Source organism: Mesoplodon mirus, assembly GCF_964341445.2.
Source record: "Mesoplodon mirus genome assembly, chromosome: X".
Taxonomy (NCBI): Eukaryota; Metazoa; Chordata; class Mammalia; order Artiodactyla; family Ziphiidae; genus Mesoplodon; species Mesoplodon mirus.
Window position 1 is genome coordinate 44013955 of NC_138981.1, and position 16705 is coordinate 44030659.

General features: G+C 52.9%; 2 protein-coding genes across 3 annotated transcripts in view; one reads left to right on the forward strand and one right to left on the reverse strand.

Moving 5' to 3' along the window:
• Positions 1-43: 43 nt before the first annotated feature.
• Positions 44-16705, reverse strand: part of SYN1 (synapsin I) — a 43640-nt gene continuing 26978 nt past the window's right edge. The window contains exons 6-13 of one of the 2 annotated variants that reach the window (XM_082609063.1): positions 6152-6214; positions 4924-5066; positions 4752-4826; positions 4561-4663; positions 3108-3254; positions 2666-2753; positions 1976-2567; positions 44-978 (exon numbers count right to left, since the gene is read on the reverse strand). In XM_082609063.1, the coding sequence (XP_082465189.1) occupies positions 951-978; positions 1976-2567; positions 2666-2753; positions 3108-3254; positions 4561-4663; positions 4752-4826; positions 4924-5066; positions 6152-6214 (1239 nt within the window). In that variant the 3' untranslated portion in view covers positions 44-950. Of the gene's footprint in view, positions 1017-1975; positions 2568-2665; positions 2754-3107; positions 3255-4560; positions 4664-4751; positions 4827-4923; positions 5067-6151; positions 6215-16705 lie in introns of both variants that reach the window. The other variant, XM_082609062.1, reaches the window with a different exon arrangement.
• On the forward strand, positions 10523-14148 carry TIMP1 (TIMP metallopeptidase inhibitor 1; the record flags this gene model as incomplete). The annotated part of the gene is given in 7 exon segments (XM_082610870.1): positions 10523-10562; positions 10565-10664; positions 11518-11654; positions 12418-12497; positions 12681-12807; positions 13058-13182; positions 13878-14148. Coding segments are annotated over 7 exon segments (780 nt in total). The 3' UTR covers positions 14049-14148.

Below are 16705 nucleotides of genomic sequence, written 5' to 3' on the forward strand. Positions count from 1 at the left end.
CCGCTGAGGGGTGAGGGTGAGTCCAGGCAAGGGTTGGAGGTGGGGGGTAGGTGCGGACCACACAGACAGCACCACTGCACGCATCACCACAGGCGGCACGATGAACGAGGACCACATATGCCAAGCACGGCACGGGAGGAGGCCACGTCAGTCACAGACACAGACATCGCTGCAAAGGTGGGGAAGTGGGGGACCACTGGCCTTCTGTGTGCAAAGGATTCTGGGAGGATGGGTGGAGTTTGCATATTTAAAGACAGCTGTCAGAGGCAAGAGAGTGGGGCAGGGGTCCCTGGGGAACTGAGGGGTCCTAGCAGTGGGAGGAGCTCCCAGTGTGTTGAGTGGGGTTGGTTGGTGGGGGGGGTGTGTGTGTGAAGGGAAATCCTTGGGGAGCTGGGTGGGGGCAGTTGAAAGGTGGATCTCCAGAGATGGGAGATCCATAGAAAGGGTCTCAAAGGTAGGGGTTTCTTACGGATTTGGGAAATTTTGATGGGGAACAAGGTGAGCTTGAGAGATCTGGTACCAGGAGTGGGGTTTTCCAGGAATTTCAGGGCTCCGGGAGTTGCCTGGTGTTTGGGAGAGCTTCCAGAAAGGAAAATGCACTCTGAGGGCACCAGGAGTGGAGGTCTTCGGGGATTTGGAGGTTCTAAAACTGAGAAGTAGGTCTCAGTTTTTGAAAGGCCTTGGGAATTCTAAACATGAGAACTGGGTTTAGGACCAGGAGTGAGGTTTCCCCAGGGACTTGGGCATTCTGAGGAGTGAGAAGAGGGATCTTGGCGATCCAGGAGAGGGCTTCTCAAGGGATGAGATTCCAAAAGTGAGAAATAGATTCAGGGCCCAGACAGGGGTCGCCCAGGGATTTGGGGGCTCTCGGGGTGGGGTGTCAGTCGGAGAAGAGGCTGGCGAAAGACTTCCTCAGGCTGCGGATGGTCTCAGCTTTCACCTCGTCCTGGCTAAGGCTGGGCCTGGGCGGGGCTGGCTCTGGAAGGTTGAAGGCATTGGTCAGAGACTGGGATTTGCTAGAGAGAAACAAGGTGGAGGCGTGGGAGGAAGGGGGGGAGAGGAAGGGAGGAGGGGGAGAGAAACACAACGTTACCCCAGGCCCGGCCCCAGCCCTGCCCCTCTGGTTCTGGGGCTGTGCCTGTGACCCTCCCACCCCCCAGCACGGGCCTGGACCCTGAGGGATTCTCAGGACGGATGGAGGAGCCCTGGGCCAGGCTGGGAGGACTTGGATCCAAGGTGAAGAAGCCTGGGGTTGATGGGAAGAGTTCTGGGCTGAATCTTCTCTTATAATTCTAGGCTAGATTGGGAGGAGTGTGATATAAAGGTGATGATGGGCAGGGAGGTTTCCAGCCTAAGGGTGAGGAGTCCAGAAAAGGGGTGGTGGTTCTTGGACTAAGGACAGGCTGGAAGGGGCAAATCTAAGGGGGAGCAGTTGGGTGGGGCAGGGAGGACTTCTGAGCTAAGAGAGGAGGTCTGGAATGGACCAGAAGAGGCAGAGAGGATGGTGTGATTTGGGAGGAGACTGAGATGGGCTAGAAGGGAGCCTAGACTGTAGGAAAAGCATGAGGACGACTGGGAAGAGTGAAGTAACATAGGAGGACTGTGGATTGGGCCAGGAGGAGTTTGCGGGTTCGGCTGGGGGGAGTCAGGTGGGGCACGAAGAGGATGGGTTTGGCAGGGAAGTACTGAAGGAGGGTCAGCAAGGCGCCTGGGGTGGGCCGAGAGGAGCTGGGCTGGGGGGCTTTCCCAGGGCCTATTGGGAGGATTCTGCACTTCAAAGGGGGTTTCTCTAGGATGGAGGGCAGGAGCCTCTGTGAAATGGGAGGGGTCTGGCCCAGACTGGAACTGGAGAGAGAGCTCTTAGGAGCCCTGTACAGGACCTGGGTCTGAGGAACCTGGGAGCTGGGGCTGCCCTCCAGGTGCAGGAGCGCATTCTGTGAGCAGCAAGGCGAGGGCTGCTGTGGGGTCCCCTTACTTGAGCTGGGGGTGTGGGGGTCCCCCGGCAGCGGCGGTGGCAGGTGGTGGCACGTCCTGGCTGGGTTTCTGGGCCAGCTGTGGCTTGGTGGGACGTCCAGCGGGGCCCGAGCCACTGGGTCGCGGCTGCTGCGTGGTGGGTGGCCCAGTGCGGGGCATGGGACCCGCCTGGCTGGCCTGGCGTGTGGGGCCGGCAGGGCCTGGGGGTTTCTGGGGTGGGCCCTGGCGCTGCTGACCACCCGGTGGAGCCCCTGAGGCCTTTGGCGGAGCCTGACCAGCGGCCGATGTCTGACGAGTAGCCTGTGGGGGGCCTGCCTGGCGCTGGGGAGAGGGGGAGGCGGGCGGGCGGGCTGCTGGAGGTGCCCCGGGGCCTCCCGCCACTGGCCGGGATTGGCGGCCTTGACCCTGGGGCAGCGGTGTGGCCTGGGACGCAGGCTGCTGGGGCGCTGATGTGGGACTCGGTAGGCGCTGGGGCAGGGGGCTGCCAGCTGGGGGTCCAAGGCCCGAAAGGTGCTGCTGACCCTGCGGGGTCGGGCGCTGCTGCAACGGGGGTCCCTGGCGTTGGGGGCCTGGGCCCGGCTGTGGAGGGCCGCCTGAGGGACAGAGAGAAAGTGCACACGTGAGAGCGAGCAAGTGAGAGGTGGGGGGCTGCCGGCAGGGTCCGGGCCCAGGAAGCTGGCCCCTCACTTACCCTGTGGCGGGGGTCGTTGCTGAGCTGGGGGCCCCGCAGGCTGCTGGGAGGTCTGGCGGCCCAAGGGCAGGGCCCCTGGGGATGGAGTCTGCGGCAGAGGAGTGGAGCAGGAGAGGTTAAAAATAGTTACCAGCCGGTGGAGCATCAGCCAATCAGAATGACATGGGTTCCCTGTGTGCTGGGTGTTGCCGCATTTGTGGCTGAGCTGAGAGGATGGCAGGTTGTGGGGTGCGGGACTCATTCCCAGGGGAGGGGTCAGGAGGCACTCAGGGAAGTCAGGGTAGCAGCTATTTATCATTTTTTAAAATAGTTGGTAACTGCTGCAACACGGGTGTGTCATGGCGATGCCCTTAGCCTGCTGATTATCAGCTCTGTGACACAGTATGACCAAGGGCTGGCCTGCCCACCACTAGCCTCCAAGGGCCAGAGCCAGGGGCCTGACCTGGCTGTGGGAGCCCCTGCCGGGAGATGCATCCCGCTGCCGCTGCCGGGGCAAGGCCTGGGCCATCTTGTTGACCACAAGCTCTACGATGAGTTGCTTGTCTTCATCCTGGTGGTCACCGATGAGCGGCATGGAGGAGCCCACCACCTGGGGGAGGAGAAGGGATCCAGTGAGGAGAGAAGCAGGAAGTGCATGGGAGGGTGACGATGACGAAGTGCTGTAACTTGGGAAAAGGCATGACTGGCGGCTGCCCAGGAAACCAACTTCAGTATGGGAAGCACCAATTACGCAGTGTGGGGAAGGCTTGTCTTTTACAAGATACCTTACAGCTTAGGACATACTAGCAAGGGTGAGCTAACGAGGGCCTACCGGCCAAATCCGGCCCAGCACCTGTTTCTGTGCAGCCCCAGGCCCCGGAGCTAAGGATGGGTTGTACATATTTTAATGATTGAAAAAAAACCCCAAAAGATTTCATGACGTGAAAATTATATGAAATTTAAATTTCATTGTCCACAAAGCAAGTTTCATGGGAACACAGCCACCCTTACTTTCTTGCCATATTGTCTGTGGCTGCTCTTGCAGATTGAGGAGCTGTGGTAGAGACTGTATGGCCCACAAAGCCTAAAATACGCACCATCTGGCCTCGACAGAAAACGTTTGCCAATCCCTGCTTTATAGTTTACTAGGTGCTCTGTGTTTTACAAAGAACTCTGTGGTTTACATGGTACTTCACAGTTTACAAAGCTCCTTGCCCTTTACAAAGGACTGTTACACGTATGGTGTGTTTAGACTTTGGAAAGTGCTTTGCAAAGGGCACCACTGTTTACAAGATGCTTTACCATGTATAAAGCGCTACCGTTTACCATGCACTCAGAAGTTTCAAGGTATTTTACAGTTTGCAAATTGCTTTACTGTTTACCGGGGACACTGCTGCTTATAAAGAGCTTTAGGATTTTGAAAGTGCTTTGCTTCAATAACGAGGATTTTCCGGTTTACAGAGCTCCTCTTTAAAATAATTTTATAAAGCACTTTGCTGTTCACCAAGCAGTACCTTCCTAAGGTACTTTACAGTTTACAGAATGCTTTAGTATCAGCCACCACTCTCTATAAAGTTCCTTATAGCTTACAAAGTACTTTGCTGTTGGTCCAGTACAAATTCACAGAACACTAAAGGTTACTAAGTGCTTGGTCATTCACCAGAATGTCTCAGTTCACAGAGGAGGTTATAGCTTCACAAGTGTTTTGCTCTTCACTAAACATGTCCAAGTTCACAGAGCCGTTTAGAATTTAGTATTTTGCCATTTGCCAGGGATGTCCCGGTTCACAAGGCACTTTACAGTTTTACATCTTGCCATTCGCTGAGGGCTCTCTAGGCCCTGGCGTGCTTCACAGTGTTGCTGCCCTGCACCTGCTCCCCCGTCTGTGCCCCCACCAAATTCTGGGGTGCTCCTACCTCAATGATGTGATCCCTTCCGTCCTTGCCATGCAGCGCTTCCACCGCGCAGATGTCCAGTCCCCCGAAGATCTCTGAGCACGTGTCCACCCACAGCTTGTACCTGCCAAGACACAAGGCAAGGCAGCCCGTCAGTGCCTGGTCTGGGCGGCCACACTTCTACCTCCCACCCCCGAGTTCAGGCCGCCCACCTGTCAGACATGGCGATCTGCTCGAGCATCGCAGAGCCGGTGTTGGTCTTCCAGTTTCCTGACACTGACGTCCTCCTGGAGAGTAAGAAGAGACAGGAGAGAGGCTTGGGGGGCCTGGGCTGCACGAGGCAGGGCAGGGTACCCCTACCCAGGCCTTGGTCTCCTTCCTCACATGTAGGCCTTGTAGTTCTGCCCGATCTTCTGGACGCGCACGTCGTATTTGGCATCAATGAAGGGCTCGGCAGTGGCATATGTCTTGGTCAGTGCCACGACACTTGCGATGTCCTGGAAGTCGTGCTGGTTGTCCACCTTGACCTGTGGGAGTGGGGTGGGGAGCAGGGCCCGGTCAGGAGGGGGCGGCAGTCGGGGTGCCTTAGGGCAAATGACACAGGTGAGGTGAGTGCACAGAAATTCGGTGGACACCCCAAGGCACTCAAGCATGCATTAATTCTGGGTCTCCTGGTTTTTACATGTACACACAGACACTAAATTGGGTGTCTACAACTCTGTGAACACACAAAACCCGATCTTTAGACTTGTTTACTTTAAATGGTTAAGTTGTATGGTATGTGAATTATATCTCAATAAAGCTGTGGGAAAATTGTGTGTATATACAGTACATGCATGTGGGCACCCAGACAAAATCAATTGTACACACAATATATAAACATACAGAAGCATGGACACACTCAAACATACAAATTACAAGTCTGCTTTTTATGGACACACAGACAAAATCGGATGGACAGCATACAGGACCCCAAGACCCTCGAATGTAAAAGATGATGTAGTGTGTGTTCAACACAGAGGCCTGCCTATATACAGACACAGTGCTGGATACACTAACAACAGGACACACAAAACTGGCTGAACGCATGATAGAAAATTGGGCCACCAAAATGTAAGAATATGAGGAAAAATACAAATAGATAAAGGACACACAATTATACAGAATTATTGTGTGCACTGAATACACAATATACTTCTAACAGGCATACCTTCTCGGAGATACTGTGGGTTCAGTTCCGGACCACCGCAATAAAGCGAAGGTCACAATAAAGCAAGTCACACAATTTTTGCACACAATTTTTTTGGTTTCCCAGTGCATATAAAAGTTATGCTTATACTGTAATCTGTTAAGTGTGCAATACATCTAAGTGTCTAAGAAAAACAATGTACATACCTTAATTAAAAAATACTTTATCGCTAAAAGATGCTAACCATCATCTGACAACGCAGGGTTGTCACGAACCTTCAATTTGTAAAAAAAATGTAGTATCTGTGAAGCGCAATAAAGCGAAGTGCAATATAACGAGGTATGCCTGTACTTATATCCGCATGATGCCAGGAACATGCATCTTTTACAAGCACGCACGTACAAAGCCCACCCGGGGACTTACCTTACCCATCCCAGAGTGTGCATGCCCCATCTTCACAACCACAGGGTACGTTGTGCTGCTGAGCTGGTAGGGTGGAAAGGGAGAGCATGGTCAGGGCAGGAGGGCTGACAGCCATGGCTGGGGGCGGTGCTGAGGGGAGCCCATCCAGCGGGAGCCACACTGAGAGCGATTTTCCCAGAAGAGGTAGGTCAGAGACAGCCAGCCACCAGCTTGGGGTCACACAGTACCTCGGAGCCCAGAATTGAACCCAGAGCCCTGCCTTCCTGTCCCTCCCTCCACCACCCCCAAGTCCCAGACTTCCCGCCTCTGCTTTCCTGGGCAGAGGCATGGGATAAGGGTGGGGGATTTTCCGGAAAAGGGAAAGTTTGTTTTTACAGTGAATGGATGATAGAGAAGTGAGTGTGTGCATGTGCATGCGTGGGGGTGTAGTGGCGAGCATGTAGCAACTGGACCCCTCAGCCAGGCCTTGTGTGTGTCTCCTCCACACACATACACAACCCAGAGACACACAAACCCTCAGAACTCAGATCGACACAGCCAAACCCAGAGCTTCCCACACATGCTGAGACCCACGCAGTGGAAAGATCCACCACCAACACTGGTTCCGGAGCATGCCTTACTGTGTGGCTGCACGGAGACCCTCACAGCCAGCCAGCCAGCCCAGCAGCACACACTCAACACTCGTAGACACGCAGTCAACACTTTGGGGCAGAGACATACACACAGCCCTCCTCCTCTCACCCAAATCCATGTAACAGAGGGACACGCAACACGAAGGTTATCCATGCAACACAGAGATGAACAACCCTCAGAGGCACAGCCACAGAATGCAGAGGCACACACAACTCTGACAGGCACACAAAACAGAACTGGGCACATATTCAACACTGACAGATACACATGCAATGCTCCTAGGCATATGCACAACAAACAGAAGGACCCACACCACATGGACAGGTATACACACTTCCAGGTATTCACACTTCTAGGTATTCACAGAACCACCGAGACCCACAACACAGAGACTCATACTCCTGGGCACATGCAAAGTGTATGCAGGGACGCACACACAAAAAACGTGCCTTGCTATATATACAGATGGAGAGGCATGCACACGACCAGAGACACCCACAGCCTCCTAAGTACATGGACAACACCCTGGGGTGTGTACATGCACAAACACATTCAGGCGTGCGGATACCTCAAGTCTCCCCCAACCCTGGGTGGGGTAGAGGGGATGAACATGCAGGGCTTCACCCTCCCTCCTCTGTGCGGACAGGGGTGACAGGGTAGAGGATGGCATTCCCGGAGGGGCTGCTGGGGGCGGTGGTGGTTCCCAGTTCCCGACAGGCACAGGAAGCCCGCAGGGTCAGGGTGACCAACTGGCCTTCAGGCCTCACCCTCCCTCTGCACGCCCCCCCCCACCTTCCTCATTTCCCAAATGACTGGCGTCAGTATGGGGCGCTGAGAGGCACTGAGTTGTTACTGGGATACTCTGATTAGCATTCCAAGGAAACCAGGCTGAAATGGCAGGTGACGTAACACAGGCACACACGCAGCTCACAGAGGTGACAGCACGTCCTCAATTCCATTCGCAACCCAGACCTGTTTTACAGGGGCAGGCACAACTCCAGAAGCAGCACAAAACATACTGGGCTCGGGACTTCCCTGGTGCCGCAGTGGTTAGTCATCCGCCTGCCAATGCAGAGGACACGGGTTCGAGCCCTGTTCCAGGAAGATCCCACAGGCCATGGAGCAACTAAGCCCCGTGCGCCACAACTAGTGAGCCCACGTGCCACAACTACTGAGCCTGCGTGCCACAACTACTGAAGCCCGTGCGCCTAGAGCCCATGCTCCGCAACGAGACGCTACCACAATGAGAAGCCCCATGCACTGCAACGAAGAGTAGCCCCCGCTCACCGCAACTAGAGAAAGCCCGCACACAGCAGCGAAGACCCAATGCAGCCAAAAATAATAAATAAATAATACAATTAAAAAAAAAACACTAACAAAAAACCATACCGGGCTCAGGTACACTCAAGTACACACACACACACACACACACACACAACACAGAGGGGCACACATCACCTAAAGGCACGCCCGCAACCCTCAGAGGCAGAGACACAGCAGGAAACTGTGTGCAAGCACACACGCACACCGCCCCCTGCCCCGAGGTTTTTAGGCTCTTTTCATAAACCTTCCTTGTTTTCTCTGGACCTAAGCCTGAACACAACACTGTGTATATGTGTATGCATGTGCCCACACATGTGTGCATGCAGGGAGCTCTGAACACTGGGATTCCCTGGCCAACCCAAGGTTTGAATCTTGGCCTCTCCTCTTCCTAAGGCCATGTTCAACCCCAGGCAGGTCACTTAACCCTCTCTGGGCCTCAGTTTCCTGATCTGTATAAAGGGTACAATCAGGCCCAAGCACTTGGTGTGTGTGGGGACTGCCAGGTGTCTGCTGTGCACACCCAGCTGGACCCCACGCCCCCCACACCCATCCAGCTCACCAGGAGGCCATACAGCCGGGCACCCATCCATGAAACGCCACCAGTTTCAAAACCTGCACAATAACCCGGGTCCACACAACCCCTCACCTGTAGACAGTGGGCAAAACTCTGTGCTGACTCAGGTTTCAAAGTCATGATGCTGCAGCAGGACTTCCCCTGCCCTAACTTCTCCCTTTGCACCCACCACTGACTTAGCCCCCGTCTCATTCACTCTCATTCACCACTTTCACCATCAGCTTCTCCAGATTCCTGGTTTACTTCTCTTCCCCCTTACCTGGTCCTGCCCGCCCCGCCCCCCCCCCCCCCCCCCCGCAACAGAGTCACTTCTTCACTCTCCTTCCTGGGCAGATCACTTGACCCCTTTGTGTATCTCATTTTCCTCATTGGTATAATGAGCACATGAACAGTCTCTAACTCACAGATGTTGTGAGGAACACATTAGTTATTTCGGGCACAGTATCTGGCACACAGGAAGCCTCCATCCTCAAAAGGTGTTGGGCACTATTATTATTATTGGTTTAATATCCCTAGGTTAGCCAATATTAATTAACAAGGAGGTAATCGGGATTGACTGATAGATAAAGTCCTTCCAAAGATTTTAGAGCCGTGTTTGATACATAGTAATAGTAAGCACTTCGTAGTGCTGGCGGTAGTTTCTGTTGTGGTGGCAGTATTGGTGGTGATGGTTGTGCTAACCACTCTGAGTTAATCAAGCTTAATTAGCAAGGGGGTAATGGGGATTGGATGAGAGAACTACACAAAGGCTTCAGGGCACAGTACACAGTAAGCGCTCCGTAAGTGGCTCCTATCATCACTACCATCATCATTATTATTATTGGCTGGTCCTCCTTGACCTAACCAAGGATGTTAATCGGCTCTCAGAGCCCTTTCCCAGGACCCCAGGGAAGATTCAGGCAGCATCTGGAAGTTGGTGGACAGAGATTGCCTCACGCTGACCCCCACCAGGGGCGTGGGAGGGTTGGTGGGGAAGGGGCAGGGCAGGATGGGAGGGGATCAGTTTCCTACTGACTCACTGGCCTCTTTCACCACCATTCAATTCCCCCCACCCCAATGCTCATTCATTCACCAGCGACCTCCCCGCTTGCCAGGACTGTGCCCAGCCTGGGTTAAGATCCTGGTGCCAGTTAGCCTAGGTTCAAATCCCAGCCATGCCCTGTGGTCCTGGGAAAGTTCTTCAATTCCTCTATGCCTTGTCTGGGAAATGGGAATAATACTGATAACCATCTCAGAGGCTTATCGTAAGCTTTAAGTGAGATAAATTATGCCGAGTGCTGCCCCGTACACAGTTGGTGCTATATAAATGCTGACTATTTGCCTGTGTTTTTTTTTTTTTTGAGAAGGGGTAAGACCCAGGCTCTGGCTCCATCCAGGTCTCCTGAGTTCCAATCCCAGTTCTGCCACTTATTAACTGTGACCTTGGATAAATCACTTAACCTCTCCGTGCCTCAGTTTCCCCACTTTGTATCCTTCCTCCATTCACCTGCCCTATCTCCCTCCACTGCTTCTACTTGTTTGCTCTCTGCCGCTCACCGCCCCCCCCACAACAGTAGGTGCACAAGAAATGCTTATTGAAGGAATGAACTAATTTGGACTTTAGCCATGGGGATTTTCGGGAATGTGGGTGATCGGATAGATTTTGGAGACTTTAGGGAATTGCACTGGGTGGAATCCGGCCTGTAAGCCCTCCATGAGACCGCCTGGAGGGACTGGTGCCTGACGTGGAGATGGGGGAGGGGGATGGTCAGGGAGAGGCTCAGGGGGAGGGAGAGGAGGAGGGTGCATCTCCTTTTCGGCAGCCCAGGGCCCGCCCCTTGGCCTCCACGGATGGTGGGCGGATGAGTAATGCATCCAGGAAGCCTGGAGGCCTGTGGTTTCCTACCAGCTGCCACCCCGCCCCTCGCTTGGATATTTATCCTCCGCTGCTCCGGCCCTGCCGCCATCGCCGAAGACCCAGCGCCCAGAGAGGCTACACCAGAGGTAGGCAGGGGCTTGGGCGGCCCGCAGGGCCTGGAACTGGGCTGGAGCTTTCCTGCCTGATGATACTCGGCTGCTCAGCCTGGCCAGCGGGTACCGGGAGCCTAGGCTGGTCCAGGGGAAGAGGGTGGGGGGCTGGAACTGCTTCCCTCAATCCCGACACTCCAAATTCCTTTGAACCCCTGACATCCATCCTCAGCTCCCCGAAAGCCATGAGCCCCTAATGTCAGATGCCTCCCAAGCTGCCAACTCCTCTAAATTCCCTCCCTGTCCCCCAGCAACCCAAACCCCTGATGCTCCCTAAACTCCCCCAGCCTCCCAATCCCCAGCCTCCCAAATCTCTAAACTCAAAGCTTCCTCTGAAGCCAAATCCCTCAGGCACTCCCACCCCCTTAAGCCCCCAAACTCCATCAACTCCTTAAATCCCCAACCTCCTCCAAATTCCTCAACTTCCCTCAACTCCCCCACCTCTTCCACCTCTCAATATGCGCAACCCCCAAACTCCCAGCCTCCCCGAAAACTCCTCCAGCTCCTCAAAGCCCAAATTCCTCAGCCCCCCACTTTCCGACTTCTTCAACACTCTTAAATTCTCAAACTCCCCAGCCCCCTTATTCCCCAAATGCTACAGCCCCATAACTCCCCCACTCACCTAGTCCCCGAAATCCCTCAAACTCCACAACTCCTAAACTCTCCTGACTCCCTACCCCCCTAGACTCCCCTGGGCTCTCAAATCCCCAAGCCCCTTAAAATCCCCAAACTCCCCAACCCGGTGTGTGTGCAGGGTAGAATGGGGTGGGAGGCCTGCCCAGGTACATGGATTGGCTGAGCTGGGGGCTCTCTGAACCCTCCTCCCCACCCCCACAGAACGCACCATGGCCCCCTTTGCACCCCTGGCCTCTGGCATCCTGTTGCTGCTGTGGCTGACAGCCCCCAGCCGAGCCTGTACCTGCGTCCCACCCCATCCACAGACGGCCTTCTGCAGCTCCGACCTCGGTGAGTGTATCCGCCCTGCCCACACACTCTGGGCTTTGGTTTCCCTCTCAGTCCAGTGGGGTTCACGATGATGCCTACCTCTAGAACAATTCCACTCAGCCCCACACTGACTCTGCTTTAGCCGCTCTGCCATCCTCACACTTTCTTGATTACTCAAGGCCCAATCCCACCTCAGGGCCTTTGTACTGTCTACTTCCTCTGCCTGGTATACCCGTCTCCCCAGGTATCCACACGGGGGGACGGGTATACCAAATGTCACCTTCTCAGGGTGGCCTTCCCTGACCACCCTGTTCAAAACTTGAGCCCCTGTCCCCTACTATTCCTGATCCCGCTCACCCAGCTCTGAAGTTCCCCATCACACTTAATACTGTCTAACTTCCTATACACTTAATTATTTTGCTTGTGTTTAGTCTCTCTTCTCCTGGCTAGAATGTGAGCTTCACAAGGAACGGATTTCTGTGTTTTGTTCACTGTTATGTCCCTGACGCCAAGAACAGTGCCTGGCACAGAGAAGGCGCTCCAAAATATTTGTTGAGTGAACGAACACATGATGAATATGTGAAAAAGGCTTGAAGCAGTGCTTGGCTAAGAGTAGGCACCAACATACAGATGAAGCAATTAACAAATGCATAAATAGCTAGGGTGCTGTATGGCATTCAGCAATCCCTATTTAAGTATGTGCTTTGCTAGTATTATTATTGTGATTATTTTTATTGGCTCATGCAGTCCCTTTTACTCGTTTTTTCCCCCTGTTCTCCTGCAGTCATCAGGGCCAAGTTTGTGGGGACTGCAGAAGTCAACCAGACCACCTTTTACCAGCGTTACGAGATCAAGATGACCAAGGTATCCCTCCTGCCCCTTCCCCCAGCAGTTCCTAAAATCTTCCTCCCTGTCGAAACAAAAGCCTTTGGCCACTGGTTTGGCGAGGAAATTAGCTGTGATATCAGAGTGCTATACGACTTCAGGGAAGAATGTGGAGTGGGAGGAATATGTCAGTAAAAGATTCTTCCCCTCATCCGTTGACAGATGTTCAAAGGGTTCAGTGCTTTGGGGGATGCCTCTGACATCCGGTTCATCTACACCGCCGCCATGGAGAGCGTCTGCGGATACTTCCACAGGTCCCAGAACCGCAGTGAGGAGTTTCTCATAGCTGGTGAGGCCCCACCCCATCGCCCTGTGCCACGCCACCCCTCCGCTGCTGCCTGGCAACTGCAAGGGAGGGAGGGGAGGCTCTGTGGGAATGGTCCCAGTTGAAATGGGGACCGCCCCAATTTCAGCCTATCAGAAGGCTGGGGCTTTGCCCAGCGGGGTCTGTGGTCCTGGGATACCAATCTGGCCCCACTCTGTCCCTGGCCCAGCCAATCAGAATCCGCCTGTTGACCCCCCCCCGCCCCCTCCCGCAGGACAACTGTCGAACGGGAACCTGTACATCACCACCTGCAGTTTCGTGGCTCCTTGGAACAGTCTGAGCTCCGCTCAGCGCCGGGGCTTCACCAAGACCTATGCTGCTGGCTGTGAGGAATGCACAGTGAGTGCCTGGACATTGCCCGCCACCTGGGGAGCAGTCCTTGGGCTCTTCCCCAAACCATGGCTTGTTTCTGGTTCCCTCTGACTATTCCTTGTCCCTATGGCTGCTTCCCAAACCCTAGGGATGTCCCTGATCTCTCTTGCTGTTCCCTCAAATCTGAGACTGTTCCCCTGGACATTCTGCTTGTTCCTTTGCCCTGTGTCTGATACCTGGGAATTCACTGTTTCCTGGACTTTCTGGCTGCTTCCTGGCCCTCTGACTCCCCCTTGTGACTGCTCGGCCACTCTGACTGTTCCAAGACTGCTCCCTGATGGCCCTGAATGTCCTCTGACCCCAGTGACTATCTCTGAGCCCCACATCTCCTTATGCTTAAGTTTCCTGCCCACCGGTTGTTCCCTGCTACCGCCAGCTGTTCCCTATCCAATGGGACAGGTCCCCAGGAGACCTGCCTGACTGTTCCCCCATCACCATTCCGGGAAGCTGATCCTTTCCCTGGATAGCTGTCACCTCCTCAAGCCCAATGACTGTTCCCCACAATGGGAGGGAGTGTTCTTGAGTCTGTACCCAGGTGGGGTGACGCCAGGTCTCCCCAGCAGCTCCAAGTTAAAAGCTGAGGAGCAGAAAGTTCTCCTCTGGAGGGGAGGTAGGGGCAGGAGGAGAAGCCCTCAGAGATGTGTTTCCCTCCCCTCCTCCAGGTGTTTCCCTGTTCATCCATCCCCTGCAAACTGCAGAGTGACACTCATTGCTTGTGGACGGACCAGCTCCTCACAGGCTCTGACAAGGGCTTCCAGAGCCGCCACCTTGCCTGCCTGCCCCGGGAGCCAGGGATGTGCACCTGGCAGTCCTTGCGGCCCCAGATGGCCTGAATCCTGCCCCCAGCAGAAGCTGAAGCCTGCACAGTGTTCACCCCCATTCCCACTCCCGCCTTTCTTTCTCCAAGACAATGAAATAAAGAACTACCACTCAGCAGGCAGTGTCCCTGTGTAGTGTCTGGGAACAAACCTATGTCAGATGACTTGGTGGGAGCAACCTGGGACCAACGCTGAGGGGGTGTGGCATGGGGTCCAGCTCCATGGGTAGCCTGGGGGCTGGCCCTACCCTCACCCAACCTTCAGTACTTCTCCCTGAAAAATGGGTCTCACAGTCCCTACCCAGAATCCTTCCGAGGTCTGTGCTAGGGTTGGAGGATGATTAATGAATGGGTGCATTCATTCATTGGGTATTTTTTTGGGGGGGTCAAAACACATGAAACTCTCATAACAATAACTTCCTGTGTAAGATTACTAACAGTGATTTTAATTTCTAGACTGGCAGTGTAGTGAGGTGGTTAAGAGCCTAAACACTAGAGCCAGGTCATTTGCAGTCAAATCCTGCCCCTTCCATGTACTAGCTCTGAGACCTTGGGGAGATCACATTACCTCTTTATGCCTCAGTTTCCACATCTGTAAAATTCGTATAAAACGAATGCCTAACTCCTAGGGACAATGTAACTTTATGTGTAAAGTGCCTGGAACTGTGTTAGGCACATAGCACTTACAAGTATTAGTTAGTAGTAGTAAGATAAATGTAATTTAATGTATAACTTTAGTAGTGATCATTCTTCTCACTAATGATTATTTACAATATTGAAAATCACATTTAATGTCAGGAATGATAATTTACAATATTGGAAATAATGTATAATATCAGTAGTAATAATTGAATGCACCCTGGAAACTTAGTTTAACTCGTGATCCTGATAATCTCCCCCACAGATGTTACAAATATTTAATATGCTCATTTGTTTTTTCTTATTACTATGATACTTCTACACTGCTTCCCAGTGTGCAAATCACCCCACTTAAAAGTACCAACATTAAAAAGACTTCTGAGGACAACCCCTCTCCCCACTGATAACGTTCCCCACTATGAAGTCCTCACTGTGGACAAATCACCACATTTATAAATCTCTATTGTTGCCAAAACTACAGGTGACAAATCTCTAAGCCCTTGGTAAATGTTTCCTTTGAAAAGTCCCCTCTCTTCACCGTACAAATACCTCTTTCACAAATACCGCACTAACAAATATCTCTGTTGAGCTACCCTCTTTATTCATAAATATCCCATTGACATATCTCCATTGAAGACCCCCCCCATTGACAAATATCCCCATTCACAAATACCCAGCAGTAATCTATCACCCACTCATGGACCCCAGTGACAAATATCTCTCTTCATAATTACCTAATCCGTTGGCATATCTCCTATGACCACTCAGTTGACAAATCTCTCTATTCATAAATACCTTTCTATGACATAATTCTCATTGACAACCTCTACTGACAAATCTTCCCATGTATTCTACTGGCATATCTCCCCATTCAGACATACCCATCAAGATGCTCTCATTGTCAATCTTCCTATTCAGAAATACCCACCATTGATATCTACCTCATTGATAAGCCCACTTTAAAATCTTTCCATTCATAAAACCCCATCCATCCATCCATATAGCCCCTCTTGATTGACTCCCCCCATTGACACATTTCCCCATCCTTAGATATCTCTAGTTGGAAAATCTCCCTGCTGGAACAGCTCCCAATATATTACCCTATATGTTGAAACATCTCTCCACACCCCCCAATGACAGATGAAGAGGCAGATTTCTATATGAACAACCCTTCCTTTTTATCAATACTGACACCTATATCTCACTCTCCAGCCTTGGACACTTCCTATGCCAGTAGTGGTGAAATCTGATGACCAACCCCAGTTATACTGTAGAGCGCCCACCAAAGGAAGTGATTAGGGCACAAGTTCTCTCTGGATGTAGGGCTGAAGGTGGAGTTTAAAAAAGAGATTAGTTGAAAGTCTGCATGAGAAGCTGTGAGAACCCCAGACAAGCCCCAAATACCAATCCCCACTCCAATAGAAGGCTGTAGACATGATCTCTTCTAAGAGTAAAACAGAGGGTTCAAATGCACAGGAGTGCCCAGGCCGCACCTCCCTGTTGTTGACTATTTATCCACCACTGAGCTTGGGCCTCCTGCTGAACCTCTGTGGAGAGCTACAGCTCTGATGAATGGAGGTGGGGCCGTTGGTACCAGAGGCCCAGTCTCAGTGTCCTTTCCCCCCACCACACCATGGGGTCCTCCCCTGACCCCAGGCCCCTGGAAAGTAGTAGTGTTAATTAAATGTTCCCTGAATCTTCTCTTGATTGGGGGTGAGCTGGGCCAGGGAAAAGTCATGCTTCAACTCCCCCCACCCCCACTGTGTCTACAGGTCCTTGCCATGAGTACCGACTTCCTGCTGGTCCCTGCTTTGCTCCTGGCTCTGCCCCTGACCACCCTTGGGCTGGCTCTCATACTGTTTATTGTAACTCAGACATGGGTAAGTCTGGGTAGACCTCAGAGAAGCCTCCGATGCAGGGACTCACAGTGAGGTTCCAGAAGGGTGGATAAAGCCCCTTGAGGTGGTTGAACCTGGATGGTAGCTGCTCTGCAAACCCTTTTTTCCCAAGAGTCTTGGGGACGGGGAAAATCTT